General features: G+C 35.2%; 3 protein-coding genes and 1 long non-coding RNA gene across 10 annotated transcripts; 3 read left to right on the top strand and 1 right to left on the bottom strand.

Annotated features, from left to right (window-relative positions):
- The first annotated feature begins 861 nt into the window (after window positions 1-861).
- On the top strand, window positions 862-4,654 carry LOC111498206 (rRNA-processing protein fcf2-like). The gene is made up of 7 exons (XM_023149348.1): window positions 862-1,021; window positions 1,824-2,053; window positions 2,284-2,344; window positions 3,520-3,597; window positions 3,726-3,841; window positions 4,231-4,409; window positions 4,440-4,654. The coding sequence occupies exons 1-6, from the start codon at window positions 1,019-1,021 to the stop codon at window positions 4,337-4,339; spliced, it is 597 nt and encodes a 198-aa protein (XP_023005116.1). The 5' UTR covers window positions 862-1,018; the 3' UTR covers window positions 4,340-4,409; window positions 4,440-4,654.
- Window positions 4,655-5,697: 1,043 nt separating this feature from the next.
- Window positions 5,698-12,508, top strand: LOC111498204 (sphingosine-1-phosphate lyase). The gene is made up of 15 exons (XM_023149346.1): window positions 5,698-6,120; window positions 6,221-6,266; window positions 7,649-7,800; window positions 8,008-8,067; window positions 8,313-8,537; window positions 8,622-8,763; window positions 9,029-9,079; window positions 9,206-9,297; window positions 9,679-9,805; window positions 10,186-10,201; window positions 10,551-10,658; window positions 10,754-10,808; window positions 10,884-11,030; window positions 11,934-12,012; window positions 12,124-12,508. The coding sequence occupies exons 1-15, from the start codon at window positions 5,921-5,923 to the stop codon at window positions 12,244-12,246; spliced, it is 1,623 nt and encodes a 540-aa protein (XP_023005114.1). The 5' UTR covers window positions 5,698-5,920; the 3' UTR covers window positions 12,247-12,508.
- Window positions 12,509-13,539: 1,031 nt separating this feature from the next.
- Window positions 13,540-23,667, top strand: LOC111498207. Of its 7 annotated transcripts, none has more exons than XR_002720740.1 (5): window positions 13,540-14,092; window positions 14,473-14,564; window positions 17,538-21,268; window positions 21,894-22,069; window positions 23,166-23,667. It is a non-coding gene; the product is annotated as an uncharacterized LOC111498207 (long non-coding RNA). The 7 variants fall into 7 exon arrangements; XR_002720742.1 differs by lacking the exon at window positions 23,166-23,667 and having other exon boundaries at window positions 17,538-19,186; window positions 19,982-21,268; window positions 21,894-21,973; XR_002720743.1 differs by lacking the exon at window positions 23,166-23,667 and having other exon boundaries at window positions 17,538-18,346; window positions 18,716-21,268; window positions 21,894-21,973.
- LOC111498205 (protein LAZY 1-like) lies at window positions 14,653-17,067 on the bottom strand. Its single transcript, XM_023149347.1, has 5 exons — window positions 16,985-17,067; window positions 16,841-16,907; window positions 15,756-16,531; window positions 15,246-15,528; window positions 14,653-14,925 (listed from the first exon to the last, which is right to left on the bottom strand). Exons 1-5 carry the CDS (start codon window positions 16,988-16,990, stop codon window positions 14,906-14,908), a joined length of 1,152 nt encoding a protein of 383 aa, XP_023005115.1. The 5' UTR covers window positions 16,991-17,067; the 3' UTR covers window positions 14,653-14,905.
- Window positions 23,668-24,616: the final 949 nt, after the last annotated feature.

A 24,616-nucleotide genomic window follows, 5' to 3' on the forward strand; every position in this document is an offset into this window, starting at 1 on the left:
TCAAAAAACTTAGAATTTGTTCCCTATAGTTCAATAATTATATACATATATATATATATACACACACAATATATTATTATCTTTATTATTATTATTAAATAATTAAAAATAAATCTAAAGGATACTTTATGAACTATTTATAGATGTATTAGAGATATTTTCGACATATATATCTTAAAATTCTCTATTTATTTTTTACCCTAATCAATAATTATTATTAGAGAATTTTACTAAAATTTATTTAGTACATCTTAATTCCAGTCAAAATAAAGTTAGTATTAAAATCAGGGTGAGAAACCTCAAATGGAGGTTGAACTAGGCAAAAAGGAGACTACACGTGTTTATCACGGGCACAATAAGTCTCCCACGCACACAGCCATGCGCAAGTACACAATCGCCCGAGGGAAGGGGAGACACGTGACGCGTGGCAGTCTCTAATTCGTTCATTCAACTCCCAAGCGTACGTTCGATCCTTCACGGACATGAAAATGCTTGCAAGTCGAGTCGATCAGGTTGTCAGTTCATATTGCACTTTTGTAACATCAACATTTTTTAAGAAAATAATCAAACAGTAAAGATAATTAAGGGTAAAATAATATTTTATCAGTATTTAAAAAATATTAAAATATAGAAGATTAAAAAGAATTAACCCAAATAAGTACAACCTAAAAGTGTAAAAATATACATTCAGTTTTGATATTTATTTAATCCAATAAAACGAAAACAATTACATATGAATTTAAAAATTAATAAAATAAAATAAAAAGAAAGAAAAAAAGGAAAAAAAAATGTAAGGGAGAGTTTTTGCAAGCTAACAAAATTAATTTTTTAAAGATAATTAAATTAAATTAAATTAAAATAAATAAAAGAAAGAGGAAAACCCTCTCTCTTTCACCGCGCCACTTCTTCTTTTTCGTCGCGCCGTCGCTTCTTCCGCGCCACTTCTTCTTCTTCCGCTCGTGCCATCGCAGCCCCCTTCATTGGAGTTCAGCACTGAGTTTCTACTTCCTTGTTGTGAATGGTATTCTCCCTATCACCATCTATGTCTTCATTATCGCTTGAAAAACATAAATTAGAAACTCTCATGAAAGAATTTAGGAGTTGTTTATCTGTCTGTTTGTTTGTTTTTGTTAATAAAAATTGCCGTATAAATACGAAAATAAGTTCAGCCTTATGGAAAATTGGGACGTGGTTTGTGCTTGGCTGTTCTGATTCGGACAGAATCAGTTATCCAATTCTCTTTTAAATCGTTGTTTATCGGTTGACCGAACAACTTCAACCTTATTCATGTTTGTGTATTTGTAGATTGTAGTTGTGAGAATACAATTGATTTTTTTTTTTTTTTTTTTTTTTTTTCCATTCTGAAAATTGAGATTGTTTCCCTCAATTAACCAATACGATATCCAATAATACTTAGGATTTATAGAATCAAGAGAATGAATCCAGACATATTTTTTTTATTGAAATACGAATCTATCATTGTATGAAGCTCAAACCTGATTAAAAACTTGAGTCCAGACATATTTTTCAATTATTCATTAGGAGTAATCAATTAAACGGTAATGAACCAACAGTGTTTTATTAATGTGGATTGACTTCTTCCTTGAAATTGACTTGTCAATTTCAGAAATTAAGACGAAAGGGTACACGATTTAGCTCAAACAAAATTCTCCCTTATTGTGCCTTTTATACTATGGATATAGATGTCAACAGAATTAATAGAATTATATTTTTTAGGACACCAGTTAATTAATTTTCTTAACTGGTACAGTTTTAAGTGATGTTTGAACTAAGGCTGATTGAAATTTTCTTATATTTTGTAGATGTCAGGAAAAAAGCCTGTCATTAGCCTTTCTTGGGAGCCAAAGCTGCCCACCTCGTCATCTGGGATCAAAACCAAGGCTTGTGACAAATCTCACAGTCAAGCGGAAAATGGTCTTGTTTGGAAAAACAATTCAGAGCTTGTGGATGGGCTATTTGTTCCCCCAAACAACCCAAAAAAGTTGAATAAGTTATTGAGAAAGCAAGTTAGTGACACGGCTGGGAGGAGTTGGTATATGCTCTTTTCATATGAAATTTCAATAGTTTCAGTTTTACCATTGATTCCTGGAGAATCAATGAAGGCACTTTTACTCCTTTCACATGGTTTTAATCTTATTTGAATGTTTTTTATTTTTATCTTTAACTTCATTGGTTGTGGTACCTTGCTAGACCCCATCAGTTTATTAACATAGTAGTTGAAGTTCTATATTCTAATACTCATACGCTTGTTATTGTAACTAGGTTTGACATGCCAGCACAAACCATGACCCCTGAAATGGAAAAAGATTTGCGCTTGTTGAAGGTGAGGATGTCTTTGATGTATTATCCATACTCTCATTAGTTTTGTATTCCACATAGTTTGGACTGTTATATAGAAACTGGTTACTTTCACCATGGAGCGAGAGTTGTAATCATGCTAAAGAGCTCTGCAGTTGTGATATGGGCATGGCGTGTGTGTTCTTATTCATCTCTGGTTCCAAGATTCAATATTCTTCTAGAACTAGAACACTGCAGATGGGCATGACTTGTGTGTTCTTATTCATCTTTGGTTCCAAGATTCAATATTCTTCTAGAACTAGGACAATCGATATATATGATTGCTATGATGCATGTAATGACTAATTAGAATGTCATGTTTCTACATATTTTATTTGTTGGGGTCATATAGAAAAATAATTATGCTTTGATGCACATGAAACATATATTCTAGTACTTATGGAATTATTTCAATCCCATAGTGGCCACCTATCTAGAATTTAATATCCTACGAATTATCTAGACAACCAAATATAGTAGGGTCAGGTGGTTGTCGTTTGAAAGTAGTCAAGTTGCCAAGTTTGCTTGGACACCCATGGATATCACCCAAAAAAAAAAAAAAAAAAACATTTTGATGCCACAATGAAACATATATTTTCAATTTGCAATTTACTAGTACTTGACCAAGTTGTTTCAAGTTCATAGGATTTTTCAAGGGCTGGATAGGTCAACGTGTGATGTTTTCTCTTGTTAGATTCTATGTTTCTCTTTGGGTTCTGGTGATGAAGCTGTTTTGTAATTATCCTTTAGATATTATTTTGCTTGATTGGAGGCCTTTCTTGTAGTTTGCCCCCTTTATGGGCTTTATTTTTTGTGTGCTCCTGTATTCATTCATTTTTTCTAACCGGAAGCTTAGTTTCTTTTTAGAAAAATACTATACTTTCTATACTAAGTTGTTGAAACCCGAAATTGGACGTCAGAGTGTGTTGGGCTAGTTTGAGTAGATAGATCGTTTTTTCACCATTGCATCTGTGGTCATGAATCTGTGAAAGAAAAGCATAGTTACGTAGATATTTAACTTATAGGATAATATTTACTAGTGTGGTTGATTTCAATGACCCATCTATCTCTATGTGTTTATTATCATCTAATATCTATGAACTCGGAAAATTTCTGTTTGATTGGCTTCTGCTGCGTCCTTATTTCTCTTGATGATTATAGCTGAGGAGCGTCATTGATCCCAAGAGACACTACAAGAAGGGTGATTCGAAATCAAAAACACTTCCCAAATATTTCCAGGCAAGCTTTTAGTTTCACGAGAAATCAACTCATTTTATACACGAGCAAAAGTAAAATTTTCTTAGTAAACAATATGCCCAGTGTTAATATTTGCTCTAGACTTATTTTGAGTTTTAAGCATTTACCAGGTAGGAACTGTGGTCGAGTCTTCTTTGGACTTCTTCTCGGGTAGATTAACAAAGAAGGAGAGGAAAGCAACGCTCGCTGACGAACTGCTTTCCGACCAGGCCCTCACTCAGTACAGGTTTGATCGTTATCACATTCTCTTGCTATAGCAAAATTTTCCAGTGAAGGAAAAGAAATGGGGGAATATATGGCTATCCATTTTGAAATCTACTTGTTATCTGTTTTATGATATGGTTGCTTCTTCGAATCACTTGGACGAGGAACATTTGTTTTTATGGACGTTGAGAAGTTAAAATTAGAGTTTTAAAATGTAAAGTGCATTCTTATGCAACATTGGTGGAGCATGTGCTTAATTTAAGAAGCTTTCCTATACAGTCTTGATCAGTTCTTCCATTCGTTCACTTCCAGATTTTGAAAATTGCTTCGTCTTTAAGTTGAATGTAATATTTCTTGTGCATTGTTCTAGTGTTTTGTTCTTCTTATATCCTTTTGAAAAACCTCTTGCAGAAAACGCAAAGTTCAAGAAATCGAAGAGCAGAATCGACCAGGTGGAAACGACAAGTGGAAAATAAGGGGTCGTCAATCACAAAAACGGGCAAAGGAAAGGAGGAATTAGGTAAGTTGCCTCGAATTTTTCACTAGTAAACCAGATGAGCACCAGTAGATCAGATCAAGTTAAGTGATGGGGCTGTGTCCGAGTGTGATACAAAGTATACGGATTGATCATTGGCTTATTAGGTGAAATCCAGCAAATATTTTATGTATACTCTGTAGACTGAGCTGACTAAGAACTCAAGTTTAAACTATTTTTGGCTATTGAATTGATGATGTGTATTAGGAGTAGAAGTGTTCTTCAGGCTAAGTTATGAAACCTGTAACTGATGAAATGGTGTTTATTTATCACTGAAGAAAACAACGTATTCTTGTTCCACTGGTTTCATATGTCAAATTTAATGGCAACCCACATATGTCATATTCCTAGTCCTACCTATAATTCCTGTCTAGTGAACTATGATACATAATACAAATGTGAGTCAGTAACGATAATTCCTTGACGCCTCTTTAGTAGCTCCATCACATTACCCTAGTATCATAATTAATAATTGTGGAGCGATCTCGTGTCTAAGCCAACTGAGATATATCTTTGTAGGTCAGCCATAAAAGACTCGTCGCTATTAGAAGTTAGTTGACAACCCTCTAACAGTTCCGTCATAGTAACATGATAATATGAAGAGAACAATTTTATTTTATTTAAAATAAAGTTCAATAAATGTATTTTTTTATGTTTTATTTTATTTTTGGAGAAATTTCCATTAATGTAGATGTCTATAGAAGTGGGCAATGGACTAACACCTATGCTTTAATTATTAATTATGGCCAGATAAAATGCATCTAATGCACCAAATTAAACTCTCCCTTCAATTATGAAAAAACAATAAAGGCTTGCATTAAAATTTCACAAAAAAAAAAAAAAAAAAAAAAAAACATGAAAATCAACAAAATTAAAAACTCCTCTTGGCGATAATTATTTTTTTTTTTCACTAATTACATAGAAACCCAAAAATATTATAAATTATTTAAAATTTTTATAAATTCGAGACTTTGGTATCTACAACTTTATTGTCAAATTGTTATTTATTTATAAATATTTTCAAAATCCAACGAAAGTGCTCCGTTATAAGGATTAAAATTACTGACAGTTATTTGTGTTTTAAAGTTTAAAGTACAACAAATCTGAAAACTATAATAATTTAAATATTAGATGATATTGATGAACAAAGGCTATTTTAGTCATTTTCACTCGTATTATCAGGTTGCGTAAAAATTGATAAATATTTTAGACTTGGTTTAATAAATAAGATTTTTATTATTTTTTTAATAATTCGACAATTGGATGAAACTATCAAATTTTGACGTAATCATTACCTATTATAATATGTGAGGCTGAGGTCTGTGTCGTTTAGCCATGGGAGAAATGGCGTGGATTTGCGAGGTATATATACCAACCACCGTCGCCGTACTGTTCTTCGCGATATCAACAAGAAAATGATTTTTCACGTTTCCGTGCATCATTTGATCTCTATCTCAATCATCTCCGTCGCAAGTGTTTGTCTGTAAGACGCAATCTTCGTAAGTCTCCGTTCGTCTTCCTCTTCCTATTGCAGCGTGCGTTTTTTTTTTTTCTCTCTCTTTCGCAATGGATTCTGCTGTCAAGTCGTTTTTGGTGGAATTTAGAGCCTCTGCCAATGGTTTCCTGTCAAAGTACGAGCCGCTGGCTCTCGTTTTCGGTCCTCTTTTCGTCACACTCTTGGCTCGGTTGCTTCAGTCATTTCTGGATCTTGTTTATGAAAGAGGACTTAAAGCCACCTTCTTATCGTTCTTCATGGCTACGATTAAGTATGACTTTCTCTGCTGAAGTTGTTAGGTGTTGTGCTAATTTGATTTTGTTAGAAATGTGGTGATGTTCTTGGTTGTTTGATTGTGTCTGTGGAAACAGGTTAATTCCAGTGGTGAAACGTCGGATTGATTCTGAGAAGCAGAAGGTTAGTTTTCGTGTTTACGGATTTGTTTTGATTGTTATGCGTTCTTTAAACGATATGCTGTTACATTTATGAGTTGCTTTGATGTTATAGAATCCAGGTCGATTCTTTATTTTTTGGAATTGCATTCATTTCGATTTAACAGAATGCGATTGTACTCTATACTGTATTCGCTGTATTTAAATGAGTAACATTAATGATATGGTATGTGTCGAGAATTTATTGTTAGGGCTGCTGGATCAGTACAGAGCCTTAAATTCTTATTTCTTGGTAGCCATTTTAGTTGGTCAAACTTTGACCCTGAGCGTTGTTAGGGCTGTTTTTCTTTCTTTCTTCTGTGGCAAATTTGGTACTGCGTTTCCTTCATTTCGGTATCCGTCTTCGATTTAGATGGTCACCTCGGAAAAACAGGCAATTAAGAACTCGTCGAATTTCTCAGAGTAGGAAATATCAGCACCATGTTTTTCCAGGTTTCTCTTCATGTTCATATATGGAGATATCCCGATATCTTTTGAAGGAGAAAATAAGAAACTTCAGACCTAATTGAATTTTTTTGAATTTTTTAACTGATAACGTACTTGCTTCTATTTTTATTGGATTTTAACTATATTGATTGTGGAACTTGGAAACTTTGTATTTAATAAATGAAGAGAGACTGGTGCTCAAAGAATACGAACTTGAAGAGAGTGAAAAAGAAAAAAACATAAAAGAGATATCAAGAGTACATATAATTACACTAAATGAGAGAAAACTGAAAATATCAAACTTTGAGGCAATCTTGAGATCTGAACTAAACTTGGAACTTTGAATAACCAACCAACTGAGAGAAAAGGAAACTGAAAGATTCGATGAAGAAACTTGCAAAGAAAGAACCCCTAAGGCCAACACAAAAGAAAGTCCGCTGTAATAACACAAAAATACACCAATATTCTTCAACAAAAACCTGCTTGAAAACACTTGAGAGCCTCTGAGAACAAAAGCAACCAAAGACAAGAAAACAGCAATCACTGTGGACCTTATGGTATTGTACAGTCTAGTCATGCAATAGATTAAGTCTTTGATGTCTCTGTCCCTTGGTGCTTTAGTCAATATCTTTATTGAAGTTATTCAGGAGATGCTTTTACATTTGGATTATGCCTATAGATTGACGGATGGAGTGCCGGTCAAAATCAGTACAACCAAACACTGGCCATGTTGGTTTCATGAGTTCAGATACCTGAGTAGGCTGTACCCACTTCACAGAAATCGTCTTCCTCACTATGCTTTATTTCCATTTTAGGCTAAAGAGAAATGCTACCATCTTTGCTGGCTCCGCTTTCTTCTCTTGTAGCTAAATAATACGTGGTTTTTGTGACTTCGGTGATGATGTTTTGTTGAATAAACAGGTTGTGGATAAACTACAATCCAGCGGTCAATCTAAAAGAGAAAGCTGGAGGACTGAGTTGCCAAGGGCAGGCCTGGGATCTGAAGTCATAGTGAAAATGAAAAATGAGAAACAAAATGATGTGGTTTGGCAAGGCAAATGCTCGGGTACAGTGTATGTTTTGAAAATGTTTGCATAGGCACATTTACCCATTCAGTTATACTTGCATTAGAATGTAATAACACTGAAATTGATTTTTTTTTTCCCTTGCATTAGAATGAAATTCTCTTATAAAAAAAAAACAAAAAAAAAAAAAAAAAAAAAAAAAAAAAAAAAAAAATTTGTCCACAATGCTTATGAGTATTATTCATTTCTGAGCAGCTACATTGGAGGAACGGAATCTGAAGGTCATTTTTCTCTCATAAACGAGGCATGCTCAATGTTAGTAAGTTATAGCTGATAGATTACTTTTATGTTTCATTCAAAGTCTCTACTGAAGTGCTGAAGTCACTCAACTATCACGTAACTGGTGCAATTTCTATTTAAGTGGAGTTTGGACTATCGTGTTCTTATTCTACTTTATTAGAGAGCCTCCATATCGGCAACTAATAAAACTCCCAGAGGAACGTAACCTGTTTCATAGATCTTTAACAATTCGCCTTGGGCTTTCTGGGTAACTTTTTCAGGTTTGCACATACAAATCCTTTGCATTTGGATGTATTTCAAAGTGTCGTGCGGTTTGAAGCTGAAGTGGTGGCCATGACTGCTGCTCTTCTTGGCAGTAAAGTGGAGGCTTCTGGAGGGCAAATCTGCGGAAACATGACGTCGGGAGGAACTGAAAGCATTCTATTGGCTGTGAAATCATCTCGTGACTATATGAAATCCAAGAAGGGAATTACAAAACCTGAAATGTATACGCCGTGTTTTCATGCATGTTCTGTTCTATACGTTTCTTGTTGACCCTTAACTTAATTTAGTTTTCCCTCCATGTTCAGGATCATACCCGAGTCTGCACATTCTGCATATGATAAGGCTGCTCAATATTTTAATATCAAGTTGTGGCGTGTCCCTGTAGATACGGAATTCAAAGCTGATGTCAAAGCTATTAGAAAATTTATCAACAGGAACACTATCTTGGTATCCGTATACTCTTATTCTCTTCTTATACTTGTATTTACATAAACTCTCTTTCTCTATCATCTTTTTCGCATTTTTATCCACAATTTTGTTTATGCTGCCCCATTTTTGTTGGATTTTTTTTTTCAAAATCCATTATCAAGAACTAGAAGTATGATACTGTTGCTTTTGCTTACCAGAAAAGCTGCTTCACCCTATTATAGTATTTGTATTTGTATGTTACCTGCTCATTTGTGTCTTTTCCCTTATGCTCTTCATATTGCAGATTGTTGGATCTGCACCTGGTTTTCCACATGGAATCATTGATCCGATTGTTGTATGTTCATTTTCTCTTGTATCTTTTAGTTGTTTTCTATAGGCCAGGACAAAGACCATCAATCGTAACTTAAATGGCATTTCTCAAGTAATTTCTGATCAGGAGGATCTTGTAATATATTTGCAGGAACTTGGGAAATTAGCTTCTAGCTCTGGTATTTGTCTTCATGTTGACTTTTGTCTTGGCGGGTTTGTGTTACCGTTTGCGTGCAAGCTTGGGTAAGGCTGTTTGGGCTTTCTCTGAACAAAAAATTTACCACTATTAACATTCTTAATGTAACACAATACTCTAACAGGAATGCTTTTGCAAAACATTTGTAAATTATGAAATGATTTTTCACTAACCTCTCTCTCTATGATATCCTATGAAAGAATATAACAATATATCTCCCCTTCCCACCCATATGTGTCTGATTATATTTTCTATATCTCCCCTTCCCACCCATATGTGTGATTATATTTTCTAGTTCAGCACACCAAACTTGCAGTGATTAGTTATCAAGTGGAAATTACATTTAGCGACGAGTGTTGCAATTATTATTCATTATCGGTGTTTCTCTGGCTATCTGTGATATGAAATTGTCTTATTACTCCTCTCAGGTACCCAATTCCACCCTGTGATTTTTCAGTTAAAGGAGTGACATCAATATCTGCGGATGTACATAAATATGGATTAGCCCCCAAAGGAACAAGTGTAGTGTTGTACAGAAATCATGAGATTAGAAAGGTAGTTTCTTTTACCAAATCACTTAAATTTCATTTGATTAGCCCCAAACTAACCTCCCAATGGCCTCCTATATCTTGTCTGCTGAAGTGGTTGATTGCTTAATGCTTATATGATCATCTTTTTTTCGTTCTTATAGTAAATGTGGTATGTAAACTAGAGAATGTTTCCAGATGCTTTGAAGTTAAATAGCTAAGAACTAGATATTAGAACAAACGACTCTCAAAACGTTAAAAGGTTAATGGATGTAATCGAGCTGCATTCTGAATCCCTATCTTTTCTATCATTGAAAATATATTTTATGTTATTTCTGATTTCATTTGGCTTTATGGTTGTTGATCGGTTGGTGTTCTGCCTGTTCCTGCTTTGCTTGCCTTCGACAGCATCAATTTGTTGCTGGTAAGTCTACTTATCCTTGTTACTGGAAAGTTGGATTTTTTCATGCCTCGAGTTTAAATCAAGCTATTAATCATTACTAATAGCTATTGGGTTCCATGATTGTCATCAATGTTTAGTTTTATTTTGGGATATATTTATGAAATTGTGAGAAATAAAATATGTTTTCTTTGCCACGTTTCATTAGTGGAAACCTTCATGGAAACTTTTAAAGACTTAGGCTAATGCAATTGTATACTTATCCCTTGTATGGAGCACAGTCGTACTGAAAAAAATGCTCTCATTCTTATTTTTGTTGTGGTGTTGAATTCAAGGAAATGACATTTCCCTTTTCAATTATTGTCTTTTGTAGTAAGTGAATGGTCTGGTGGGCTTTACGTCTCTCCAACAATAGCTGGAAGCAGACCTGGTGGTTTGATTGCTGGGGCTTGGGCAGCAATGATGTCTTTGGGAGAAGAAGGTATCCAAGACATGAATGTAACGATACTCATTGTTATCCTCATATTTTGTTATGTACTTGGCTTTGTCTCTTTGTGATTCGATTTCTTTCCATAGGATATTTGCAGAACACAAAAGAGATCATGGAAGTGTCAAAGAAGATACATAAAGGGTATCATATTCATCTGTTTAGCCTGGAAGGATTGCAAGGTGTTTTTCTCTTTCAAAAACCTTACTTTTTGTGCAGGGTAAACGAAATTCCTGAGTTATTTGTCGTCGGAAAGCCAGACATGACAATTGTAGCATTTGGGTCTACTGTTATTGACATTTTTGAAGTCAATGACATTATGTCATCGAAAGGCTGGCATTTGAATGCTTTGCAAAGACCTAGCAGGTGAGCTTTCTCATTCAGCTTTTATTTATACATATATAAGAAACCAAGAACGAGGTTCCAATCCAATAAAATAAGACCTAACAAATAATTACAAAATAACTTCTTCGCCAAAGAGAAATTTTGGAGTCTAGAGAGGGACCAAATGTCGCAAGGGCCCTCTCAACACCCTAAAGATTCTTTTGTTTCTCTCCCACAAAAACCTCCCTTCTCCCATTGTAACGAGATAACCATACTAGAAGGTGCGGTTGGATCACCTCCTTTTCAGGGAGAGCTAATAGTTGTTGGATATTTTTGTTTGACACAACTTCACACCCAAAATGAAGGGAGCTACGTCTGAGTTAAACTTGAAGATAGAAGTCTTCTTTCGTTTCTAGACGGAATAAGGATGGGCATAAAGGATATAATATTTGAATTACATCTAAAATGTTAAATATTCTTTTTTTACCCCTTCAAAATTCTACTATTTTTAGTCTTGGACTCAAAATGCGGTATTTATGCCAAGTTGAGTGTAGTTGAATGGTTAAGGTTTCTATCTCTCTCTTCAGAGGTCGTAAGTTCGAAGCTTCACTCCTTGTTTGTGATATGATATTCTAAAATAAAATGTGGCCTCAGGTCTGACTGTTTGTGTCCATGGTACATACCTACCGGGGAATATTGAATTAGACTGTACTTGAAAGTTTTGAAGCCTTTGAAATAATTTAACTAACCAGAACTCAAATTAGTCGTTCAGCCCGGATTATCCTTGTCCCCCCTTAAGCTGTACACATGTTTTAGGTATGAAACTCAAAAGCTTTGAGTGGTTAAAAGAAAGTTTGATGGCTTTGATTCATTGAAACAAAATTTTAAAGTTCACTCCAAAATTTTAATGTTCTCAAAGACTAATCATCTCTCATATTGATTCAGCATTCATATCTGTGTGACGCTTCAACATGTATCGATAGTCGACGACTTCCTCCAGGATTTGCAAGAATCTGTCAACACTGTAAGCTTATTTCTGCAAGAACGTTCTTAGTCCATCAGAGGCAATTTCACTAATATGCATATTTTCTGGTTGTGACTTATGGGCTTATTTATATGTAATTATATATTTCAGGTCAAACAAAATCCAGGGCCTATTACTGGAGGATTAGCACCAATATATGGTGCTGCAGAGAGAATGCCAGACAGAGACATGGTTCAGGATTTGCTCATAAGCTACATGGATGGTACATGCTAGCAGGCAGTGTGCAGGCCTCATTTGCTCGCACTGGTTTGTTAAAATATAAAATTTGATTTTATACTGTCTCATTCACAAAAAATCAAATTAAAATTATGAAAATAATAAGCTATATTCTTCAAGGTTTACCACATGATAATGTTTGTTGTTGCTGTTAAGTGTAATGTGTTGAATTATATCATATTTTTATTGTCTTATAAACATTTATTTGAAACCTTCATATGTATGCTCAAATTTGAGATAAGGGACTTTTGGAAGGATCTCTAGCTCTCAACTTTATATATATATTTTGTTTTAACTTTATAAAGTTCAAATGGGTGGGTGGATAAGACACTTGTTATCACTTTTGATAGTCGATTCTTGATTTTTTTTGAAGTAGTTTGCATATATCTCGACTAATCTAATGAGACCTTATCTTACTAAACTTAGTTGCAAAGGTAACTTGTAGTATATAAAGTCTTTAGATTGATGACCACTGTGTTGTGAATTCATTCTCTAAGTCCTTTATTATTTACCTAACTTTCGTTGATAATAACTCAAGATATCATAATTCATGGTGATTTTTGAGAACGGGTGATTTTGAAAAGATAATGATAGGTAAATTATGCAACTATGGTGATAACTTAAAGTTAGTATTTTAAAACAGTTTTTATTGATTTTAATTAAATTTAGTTAAACAATAATAATTTTTTTTTACAAGAAAAGTCATTCCATTGTTTCAAATTTTATAAATTATAAGATCTATTTAAAAATTGTAAAACATAATAATTAATTCAATAATATTTCGCAATTAAAAAATTCAAAATTTAATATTATAACATATTTTTCGTACACTTAAAAAAAATATTAAATAATATTAATAATAATAAATATATATATGCACTCGGATCCCCATCTTCAAAATATCTTCAAAATAACGATCTTAGAAATGCTTAGCTGTCACTGTTACTATAGTAATGTGGCGAAACTATTCAATCGATCGATGGTTGAGCCAAGAAGCGTACAGGAAAAATCATATGGTATCCAGAACAATCGTTTGCTCGGAAGACGATAACTGGTGGTCATGGACTGAATAGCTTGTTCATTCATCTTACTAGACAACCTGCAAAACTCGAATGCAGTAATGCCGAAGTTTGGCCGCCCTCTGTTAGAAGATTCTTTTATTTTCAGTCCATGGTTTGATTCCTGCAAAAGAAGAGCAAGGAAATCACGCCTTTACTCGATTCTAGTTTTTCATAATGCTGATCGATATGTTTTTTTTTTTTTTTTTTTTTTTTTTTTTTTTTTTTTTTTTTTTTTTTTTTTTCTATTACTGACTTTCTTTCTAGGCACCGGCAGTTTTCTGATTATAGTTCATCTCTAAAGCGTATTCATCTTTGAAGCTAGGTTTGGTAACCAAGACTGAATATCCTTTTTAGGTTTCTTAAGTTTTATTTATGTTCTAGATGTTTTAGACATTCTATTTTAACAAACTGGTACGTTTGTTTATGTTCTGTGAGATTTTGGAACTGTGTTAGAGAGATAGTGAGATTGTTGGTGTATTCTCGCTTGGTTGCAAATCCTCCTGGATACCTTTGTTGACTTAGGAATTAGAATTGGAAAATTAAATAATTTAATTGTTGCTATAGATGCATTACATTTTGATGTAGGCAATTTCATTTTCTCATATTTTGGTTCATAGATTTGTTGTTCGTTCCATCAAAAGAGGTTTATTAGGCCTTGAATTCATATCAGTTGCCAGTGTAGTTTTCTGTTTTTCCATCAGGCGAACCTGTTTGGGCTATTCCTATTGGTGATCACAACTGAGTCATTGATCCCATGAAGTACTACTAGAAGGATATTCAAAGTAAGAGAAACTTCCATGGTATTTCTAGGCAGGCTCTTGTTTGAACAAATTTCAAATGGTATGAGAGTGAAATATTTTATCTAAGTTAATATGCTCGTTGGAATATTATTTCTGTCATGGTACTTTTATGTTTATTTTGTTTTAGTCCATAAGCTTTCAAAGATTACTTTAGCCCCTTAAACTTTATACAAAAATTTCAATCATCAATGAAATAGTCTCTTATAAAGAAAAAAAAAAAAATCTTTATACAAAAGTTATCGGAGTCCTTTCTGTTCATTTTCTTTTTTATTACACTTTTAATTTAATAGAAGATTTTGGTCCATTCTTCTCCTTTTTGTCCATGCTTATCCTAGGATTCTTATCATTATAAAAATTTGCAGAATGACGATTTACGATGGTTTCGTGGGCTATGGTAAATCTAAATGTCCGAAAAGTTTCTTTTCAGAACTACCGGTGCTCTTTTTCATGTCAGGTAAATAGAGTTGGAAAACTGTCCATATTTTAGTTTAGCCTAAGAGGGCTGTCAAAGGTGAAAGAAAAAGAAAACAAGAATAATCAACTGCGAGTAGAACATGCTTTTTTGTGGAATATGCAAGACAATATAATCATAAAGTGTTCTAGGGATAACAATACATTTCACACACAACATACAAAGTGACATTTGAAGAGGGAGATCCTCTGCTTATTTTCACACCCAAACACTGTTCAGATAGTAGTAACTTGCACTCTATCAGCAATAATTACCAATAATGGGTAGACAGTACTGCAACGCACTCGGATACTGATGAACAAGGAATATACTTCTTCTACCTCTCAAAGCTCCAGCACAAGATCTACGATGAACACAATAAAAGTGAATTAGAGTTGCTTCAAGAGTCAGTGTCGTCACACTTGTCTCTCGTGTAATTGGTTAAATAATGTAGCGAGCAGTCGATGGTATAGCAGATATACAGAAAAGGATTAGCTACAATCCATCCTGTGTTTTGTGGAAGGTGAGCATAAATACTAAGCCAAGACTACAGTGAGTTGGTTTGAGTTTTATAATTTAAGAGTTAACTTGTAGGTGGTGGGTGTCGATATTAGTGTTTATGGCAACTAATAGGATATCTAGGTGAATGTTGGGAGCTAGGTAATATTGAGTTTAGTAACTTACAGTCTTCATCTGAATTAATCCAGCGTTCCTTGTTGTCATTTGGATCAGAACTGTGTAGTTCATGTGGTGGAAATTGATTCTTGATACGTCGAAAGCTTGGTTTTGACAGTGTTCTCTGAGGATATATCATGATATCCTCATCAGATGTCTGCTCTCCATTGTTGTAGCAACCATCATGGTTATGGTTTGGTTTCTTCTTTATTTGAAACTTTTGGTGCTTATCGGTCTTTTGTATGATTGTTGAGCATTCAGGGTGAACTTTTCTGTGGAACATGTGAAAGATCTGCAAGCCACATGTCATATGTTGAAGAAATTTAACTATTACAGACAGATAGGAAAATAGTAAAAGTCCAATTGCGGTCAGTAGTTTTCTATGGTAAAAATAGGTTCTGAAGCCTCTCACTTGAACTATCTCCTAGTTCAAAAATTTATAATGACAGAGCTGGAAAAGTAATAATCAGGTGAGGCCAGACAGCAAGGGTTAAGTTCAAATCATAGCTTATGACATACCTTATGCAGTTTCGTTTCTGCTGAAGCTGAATCATTGAGTCCTTCAACAGCTGCTGCAGAGCTCCTGGAAGAAGCAGACAACATTCTTTTCTTCAGTTTCTTTTTCATCAGGTGCACGGAAGATTTATCGATATCCTCTTCAGCTCGCTTGTCTTCCTTGTCAGATTTTGCACCTACATTCTCCTCAGCTATTTTGCTTCTCTGAAACAGTTCACCTAGGGAGGTCCTGTTTTCCTTTTTAGCCACTGCCGTAGTCTCTGATAATTCAATTGCTGACCCAAAAAGATATCCCTGAAGTGGGCAGATTATGCTCCCACTTATATTGCTTTCTAGGCCATCCATTGGCTTGCCACTGAGGGTAATTGTGCTACCATGGCTACTCCTTCCCATGCTGACGTGACTGTTTCTTCCAGAAGAATCATTGTACCCGTCGTCCTTAGTTTCAGCTCCTAGAACCTTTTCCAACTCATCATTAATAAACTTTAGTTCATTTTCAGTTACTTCAGTTTCGTTTTCAGTTATATTCTCAACAGAAATTGAAAACTTTGGTGTCATTGGGTCACTCATGACCTGATCAGATCCCAGAGTTCCAATTGCCAGAAATCCATGGAAGATCTCAGACATTGAATGGGATGATTCATCTTCATAGTCTTCATCTCCTATTTCTGATTCTAGACCAGCAAAAGATTTTAGAAGATGCTGCTCTCGTGGGGCTTGCTTGAATGGTTTAATGCTTGACTTCGAGATGTATTGCTGATCATCAAGCGATTGTTGGCCTAAAAAAACAATTATGAGAATGACCTACACAAGTACATTTGAATTTCTAGGAACCTTGTTTCTGTTGCAGCATATCAACAATAATTTCATGGTTTATCTGTAATTCCTGGTTATAACTCAATGTTTTCTATTAAATGGAATAGATGGGTTAAAGAGATATAATTTTCAGATTACATGCATACAAAACTTGGATGTGTTCCATGCCCTGGGCATCGAATATCAGTCACTACAGATTTGATGCACAAAGTGAGCTTCTAATGACAATGGATGTTCAACCTCACAGAGAAATACTAGTGGAAAGTATTTACCGATGGCAAAATCTTTGAGCGGTTCACCACTGTTCTGCCGAAATTTGCGGTGCATCCAACCAAGTAGCTGTGAGAAAAAATCAAAATATCATTTAGTCGTTAGACAGAAACACTCTACAAGAATTAATGCAGAGTTAACTTTGCCTTCATCTTTCTGGTTGTGCTTCAGAAAACTGAGTTTTGTTGCCTTCAGTTTAGAGGGGTGATGAGAAAAAGTGTTTTCCATAGTTTAGCTCTCTGCTTATTTATCAATAGAATGTCAAACTCTTACTGCACACCTCCAATAGTCTGAGATGATGTGCGTAAAGGAAACATGGGGATAGTTACAAAAGAACTGGCTGGCTTGTGCTATCCATTCAAGTGGCTAAATGGATGGTGGGTCCTGGAGCACCCTTCCGGAAGCTGTTCATTTTATCTGAGGAATGTGACTAGTTTTGATTTTTTGGTACTTTGAGTGGTGGTATCGACTAACTCCAAACCTGAGATAGCATTTTCCATTCTTCAAATAATTATATTGTTACTGTTTGAAGATGTTTACTCTTTTAATTATATTTAATCAGTTTTAAGTACCTTAATTTATTCATGTTTTGTATATAGTTGTGCTTTCTACACAAACATGTTTTGCACATGCCTCCATGGGAAAATGATAGCTTCCATTCTTATAATTGTAACAATTTTACTATAATTTGGTGGGCAGAGCCCTAAATGACTGGTGGGGTCTTTGGAGAATATTGTGTTGGACCAAAATAGGTGCAAAGATTGACAACGAAGTGGATCATTTCTAATCAGGGGCAAAACTGTATTATCTGACCTGGAAAGGTAGAAGATTAATTGGAAATTTGAAAGGACTCTTCAATATCTTATTTCCATGTATGATCCTATTAAATCTACATGTTGGATCATGCATTTGGTTGGGATCTTTGGAGGAAAGGAATTTTAATAGTAGATGACCTTTTGGTCTCCCTGACACCATTCTTTTATCATGTTTGTAAGCAGAACAATCTCAGATGAGATCAGATATAACACAAAGGTTAGATTGCGCTTCTGATCTTTATCCCTAACAATGGCCATGATTCAAGCATTGCTGTTGGTAACCTCAATTTCCATGATTCTAGCATTGCTGTTGGTAACCTCAATTTGTGTTACAATTTTATGAGAGAATTTTAACTTATAATGTCTGATATATGTGCTTGTTTCCCTGCAAAAGAAAAAGGTAATAACTCGTCTTTTGGGCTTCATAATATGATCACTTGCGTCATTTCAGAATATTTTTTGGAAACAAAATATAAAGGAAAGAAGTATGCCTGGGTCCCATGTGTTTCTAAATTCAACCTTTTACAACTCCTTGTTTCTGAAACATGCTACTATAGGACAGAAAACTTACCCTTCTGGATATTGGCTAGCTCTTGTTTGTTATTCATATTTATTGTTTACTTTCAGTAGTATCCTTTGCTTAAAGACACGGTTTCTGGGCGAGACAGGGTAAGAAGGAAGAGACGGAAGAAGGTGATGCACTCTGACATTGGTTGTGAAGTCAACAGAAGCAAACATAAATTCTTCTATTTTTTTATCCTTCGACTGTTACAATAATTTGTGAATGTCCTGAGTCTCTGTGAGTTGTCAGAATTTGTAAAAAGGTCCTCTACTGAGCTTTTTTTTTTTAACCTTCCTAGGAAAGAAATTGATATGATGTCAGTTCTGTCACCATATTTCTGAAACCTTCTTAAGTCATTTCCTTGAGCATGAAAAAGATCTCCTTTGCCTCAACCATGTCGTGGCTATGCTCCCAATATTAACTGCTTGTTTCTATTTTGTCAGTGGGAGTTCAAAAGAGATGAATAATATTACTTTGCTTTATGTGCTTTATAATTTCAGGTGAAAGATTTAGGAAGAAAGGCTTCTGATTTTATTAAGGTGGGACTACGATGTACAGCACCATGCGGGGGGAAAAAACTTTTTCTTACCTCCACGAGCAAGTCATGATTTTATGTCAAATCTGCCTAAATATCGAACTGATAAGTTGGCCTCCTCTATTTGTTTTTTGTTTTTAACCTGGTAGATTGATATTTCAATCTTAAGTTGATTAGATTTGCATTAGATCTGGTGACATAGTGGGAAAGATGCAAGGGGGGGCCATGCTCCATGAACTTGCAAACTTGTTGGCATGAGGGTAGGTTTTTACCTGTGATACAAAAGCTTGTCAAATCCAACTAAAATGATTGGTATATCCACCGGTCGATGTTCAGACATGTTCATACTAACCCTTTTCACTAAATACACTGTATGGAGAGATTCTATAATCAGCGGTACAACGAATCAAACCTGATGAAAACCTTCTGTCTTCTGGTATGTTTCTATCAAACGTTTCTAAGTTTTCTATTCCTGCTGTTAAAAAAAAACATACCTGGAAAACTTGCTTCTGGATTTGGTAGTTGTTAAAATAGTAAAAAAGGAGTCAAATTCTTCTGCCTTTTTGTCAAAGTAAATCATCCTCGGTAAAATTACATTTTCAAAAAGGAGTGAAACTATAGATAAATTATCATATAAACTTTCTGTTATTCTTTATCATCGTTAGAGACATGGTTTTACAAGAATAAATTAAAACTAAAGAAATGAAGGCCAAAAATGTAATTTATTCACAATCACAATCTTTGACAGATTGGTAGATCATATGATGCAAATGCAAAAAGTGAGCATTTTTTTTATCAGATTCTAGGACCTGCTTAAATTTTGTGCTGACTTTTGTTTTTAGGAACCAAACATGAAACTAAAATCCGAAAGTCTTGTCAGTGACATGAGGGAAAACAATTCTGTTGTAGACAGACTGTGCCACATATTTATCCTTCTCTTGACCTTTTCCTTTTGACCAACATCCCAAACGACCTATATATGCACTGAACATGTGTTATGAATCTCTTTGTCTAAATGCAGCAGCCCTCATTCATTATGATTTGTACATGTGAAAGCAAAGCAAGTAGCCCTCCTTCATTGTGATCTGATTATGCAATGAACATTAATATGTTTGTCTAAATGATTTTTAACTTTCATTTCTGGATTGAACCCTACTTTTAAAGCAGAGAGATCAGTTTTTCTCTTGCCTTTGAACTCTTCTTTCCTGTTGATGTGAGGCTGGTTTTACAGGCTGATTGATTATCATTGAAGAACATTGCTGCCTGTGTTGTTTGGACAGTGGATAGAGATTGAGACCTTAGACTCACTTTGAACCTTTCTGTACCATGATTTCAGTCTATTTTGAGGCCCCTGTATGTCTTGAGCTCACCAAGACACAATTTTAGTACTTTAGCAATAGCTTGAAATCATTGTATTGAGCTAATATTCAGTTACATTACCAACTTGTGAAATATTGTAGGCTCTACGAAACTAAATTGTTAGTTGAATGTTGATATGCAATGATATTGATGATAGTATTATAACTTCCTTGGGGTGAGGGTGACCCTAGTGGTTAGGACTTCAGATGTCTGGAGATACCTTTGACTTATTCTTAAAGGAAAAAGTACGGCCGCAACATATGTACCCGGCAACAAAATTGGAAAATATTTTTTGACCGAAGCTCTCATATATGTTAGTTTGAGCTAAAATCTACCAAGCAACGATGTGGTAAGTTGATCAACGTCACATAAAACTCCAAAAATGACATTCTTTGATCGATGAAAATCGATATGTCAAACTTCTACCTGGTTTGAACCCAAAATCGGTGTCAGTATCAATGAAGTTAAAAGAAATTAAAAACAAGACGAAAATTATTGAACTAATGATAAAAATGTTGACGACTATTCTTAATTCATACGTTTCACCCTCTTCTTCAAGTATAACAAGTGCATATTTGTAGGATTGAACTCGATTCTAGTTCTTAACTTGTTCATCTTCTTGGCTTGGTACTAGTTCTTAACTTGTTGATCTTATTGGTTCAATAATTGGCTTGTTGATTTTATTCAATTGATCTTATTCAGCTTGTTGATTGCTCTTGTATTGATCTCGGTTTCTTGATCTTCTTGAGAAATTGATCAAAATCTTGAATTCTTACGCACTTAATAGTGTTTAAGATCATGTCTTCAACGTTGTTGTGTTTTCAAATTCTTTGGTCTTCACGTTCTTAATTTTCTTGGAGTCTTCTGAATTCTCTAATTTCTCAATCTTCTTGGACTATTCATTGAGCCTTTCTATGGGCATTGTATGCGTTTGGACTGCTTTGGGTTTTGGGCCAAATCGTCGTTTAATGACCTAACTTTTTACGACTGTTGGTGACCGTAAAATTCTAAGAAATTGGTAGAAAGCATGAGTTTTCTCTTCTAAAATTTTGTCATTTCGAGCAATATAATGCCATGTAAGGATTCATTATCCTACCAACAGGGATATGAAGATCTTCTGGAAGGGTGGAAGAAGCTTGAAGAAGAAGAAGAAATCTCGGTAAGCTTATCAAAACCTCCTGCTGTGGGATTTTCGATTCTGAAGTTTTTACTAATGCTGAAGTGACTTCAGTTCTTTATGAATTCAATCTGGGAAAATACTTCCACCAAACCTTGTTTTAAGTCTGAATTTTGATTATTCTTCAAAAGAGACGCAAATGCTCTTCCCTTAGGTCATACTTACATCGATGTTCTTGGGCATTCTGTGATATGAATGAAATATTGTGAGACCATGAGAAAAATTGGCAGAGGGCCTAGAGAACCTAGCTTGATCTCTAAGTTTAGAGATGTGAGATTCCACTGGATAACTCTCCCTAGCAGACGCGTTTTAAACCTTGAGGGAAAATTCGAAAGGGAAAGTTCAAAGAAGACAATATCTGCTAGCGGTGGGCTTGGGGCGTTACAAGAGATGTTCTAGATGATGGTAATCTATAGGAAATGAAGCTCCAAAAGAGGATTGGTTGAAATGGGGGTGATAGCAATAGAAGGCCACTGGGAGGAAGAAAGAGAATAGTACTGAAGCCATTTTTTATGCCTTGGGAGTATGGCAAGAGGAAGTTACAAAAATTTCCCTGACTTTTGTGGATTATTTTAAAAATATTTTTGCTTCAAATGCTCCTTTGCAGATTGATGTGAACAGGGTCATTGATTGCATTTCTTCAAGGGTTACTTCAGAAATGATATCAAGAGGAGGTGGAAATAGCAAAAAACAATGGATTCTCAACTTTGTTCTACCAAATACTTTGAAGAATTGCCTTGAAACAAGACTGGTATTGTGTTGATCCCAAGGTATCAAAATTCAGTAAGTGGTTTTCGCTCAATAAGTTCATATGCTATGTGGTGTATAAGATGGTTACAAAAGTTATATCTAATTAGGTGATGAAAAATCTGGACTAAATTCTCTCTTCTTCTTTGTTAGCTTTCATTCAAGGTCGTTCAATTTTTTATGGTCTGATTACTGCTCATGAATGCTTACATTTTGTGAAAAAAAAGAAAGCTTGAGTTCATTTGATTTTTTTAATGTTATAGCTAATAGCTAATCTCACTCCACTGTTCCCAAACTAGCAAGAAGCACTCAGAGGATGTCGAATCATTCAGTGAGGAGTTAGATTTTGCTCTTTCATTCGAACCCAGGAGCATCCAAAGCAAAAGCTCTTCTTTACCCCTAATCTTAAGAATTCGAAACTTAAGCCAAATTTGAAGGAGATATTAGTGAGGTTTTTGAATCAATGATCCTCTTTGGCACTTGTTCCCCTATCTTTGTCTGGCCTCATTACAAAGTTCAGGCAGGCAGGTTCAGCTTCAGGCCTAACCATTTCTTGGAGGGTCCTGACACAACCACTGTAACAGCCTAAGTTCATCGCTAGCAGATATTGTCCTCTTTGGGCTTTCCCTTAAAAGCTTTAAAACGTGTTTGCTAAGGATAGGTTTCCACACCCTTATAAAGAGTGTTTCATTTTCCTCTCCAACCAATGTGGGATATAACAATTCACCCCTTCAGGGCTCAGCATCCTCGCTGGCACTCGTTCCTTTCTTCAATCGATGTGGGACCCCACCAAATCCACCCCCTTCGGGGCTCAGCGTCCTTATTGGCACACCGCCTCGTGTCTACCTTCTTTGGAGAACAACCTCCTCGCTGGCACATCACCCAGTATCTAGCTCTAATACCACTTGTAATAGCTCAAGCCCACCGCTAGCAAATATTGCCCTCTTTGGACTTTCCCTTTCGGGCTTCCCCTCAAGGCTTTAAAACGCATCTGCTAGGGGAAGGTTTCCACACCCTTGTAAATGATGTTTCATTCTCCTCCCAATCAATATGGGATATCACAACCACATTTGTTGGTTTCTCCGATCTTTTCCATGTTCCTTCTAGTGCTAATAGTTTGTATTTTTTGAAGGATTTTATGTAGGGAAGCTCTGATGAGATGGCGGCAGATCCCATCCATAATAACACCTTCATTGCAATGGGATGCTCACAAACCAACTCAGATTCTGAATAAGGAAGATGTTGAGATCATAATGTCTTATAACTCCTATTGTATTTGGCATTTTGATAAGCAGGTGACCTAGTGTTAGCTGATATTCAAGTCCTTCCAGTTATAGCAATGGTGACAGAAAGTTTGGAAAACAAAATCCCCACAAAACTCATCTTTTTGTTTGGCAATGTTTCTTTGTTTGTTTGGCTTCGAAGTCGTAGAACTTGTACTGTAACTTTCTTTAGTTACAGTACGAGCGCCTTTGAATACGAGCGCCTTTGAATTAACTTAAAGGTTAGGCACTTTGTGGATACAGGAGAAGGATACTTTCCTGTTATATTAATGGTTTCTGTTGAAAAAGAAGGAATAGTTGGTTCATGCTTTGTTCCTTGAAAGGGAGGAAAACAAATATGAAGGAATATTCTACTATCTGTTCATCGTACGGATGAAACTAAAATGTGAATGAATTTTAAATTTGGAGTTTTATAAAAGCCCTTCCTTTACCAACAAGCACCAAGCACCACCTTCTCGTTGCCAAAGAGGGAAGAATCAAAGATTTTGTAGGTCGATACATCCTTTCGGAGTTTCGAGAGATCCACTTCGAAAGGAGCAGAGAATTTCCTAGTTTATATAAGAAATGGGGAGGAAGCCGAGAGAGACTTCGAAGCCTTTCTCGAGGCTGTGAAAGGATGAAAACCTTATTATTAAAGTCTCAACCTCGAGTTCTCCTAACTTTAACTTTTTTTTTTCCACTTTTCAATAAATTTATTAATGGTTAATTTTAATTTTTTTATTCAAATCAAAAAGCATCTTAAAAATTTAATAATATTTTATAAATTGACATAATTTCTCAGACAAATCTTTCATCATTTCTCTCATCCAACAATAAAATTGAATATTTCTAATAATTGAAATAATATGAATGAGTTATTAGTTTCGATTAATTAAAATAATAATAAAAATCGATAAGAAAAGAAATGTAAGAACAGATGGCCATATCGTGACCGTACACCCGAAGCCGAATAGGGGAAATGGACGGTGGGGAAGCTGTCTCCCAATATTCGAGGGAACGTCATAAAAGAAACCCAAAAAAAAAGAAAAAAAAAGGAAAAAGCGCATGGGTGGTCTTTATGATCCGCAGCCACTAGTTTTCCGCCACTTGTCAAAATCCAATGCAACGGCCTTTCTCTATTACCTTCTTCACTTGTTTGCAGCCTCAAAAATAAAAACTCATTTGATTTATTATTTATTATTTATTTTTTAATGGAACCAAAATCCAGAAGAAATTATAGTGGCTGAGATTGCTCCGACGCCCCCCCCCCCCCCCCCCCCCCCCCCCCCCCCCCCCCCCCCCCCCCCCCCCCCCCCCCCCC

This window comes from Cucurbita maxima, unplaced genomic scaffold (genome assembly GCF_002738345.1).
Source record: "Cucurbita maxima cultivar Rimu unplaced genomic scaffold, Cmax_1.0 Cma_Scf00024, whole genome shotgun sequence".
Taxonomy (NCBI): Eukaryota; Viridiplantae; Streptophyta; class Magnoliopsida; order Cucurbitales; family Cucurbitaceae; genus Cucurbita; species Cucurbita maxima.

Bases quoted from the DNA above. Each gene is read 5' to 3' on its own strand.
- LOC111498204 (XM_023149346.1), top strand. From the start codon at position 5,921: ATGGATTCTGCTGTCAAGTCGTTTTTGGTGGAATTTAGAGCCTCTGCC. The intron at 6,267-7,648 runs GTTAGTTTTCGT...TTGAATAAACAG, and splicing joins TTGATTCTGAGAAGCAGAAG to GTTGTGGATAAACTACAATC. The intron at 7,801-8,007 runs GTATGTTTTGAA...ATTTCTGAGCAG, and splicing joins GGCAAATGCTCGGGTACAGT to CTACATTGGAGGAACGGAAT.
- LOC111498206 (XM_023149348.1), top strand. The intron at 3,598-3,725 runs GCAAGCTTTTAG...AGCATTTACCAG, and splicing joins CACTTCCCAAATATTTCCAG to GTAGGAACTGTGGTCGAGTC. The intron at 3,842-4,230 runs GTTTGATCGTTA...AACCTCTTGCAG, and splicing joins CAGGCCCTCACTCAGTACAG to AAAACGCAAAGTTCAAGAAA.
- LOC111498205 (XM_023149347.1), bottom strand. The intron at 16,532-16,840 runs GTAAATACTTTC...TTGTTTTTTTAG, and splicing joins GCTCAAAGATTTTGCCATCG to GCCAACAATCGCTTGATGAT. The intron at 15,529-15,755 runs GTATGTCATAAG...TGTGGCTTGCAG, and splicing joins CAGAAACGAAACTGCATAAG to ATCTTTCACATGTTCCACAG.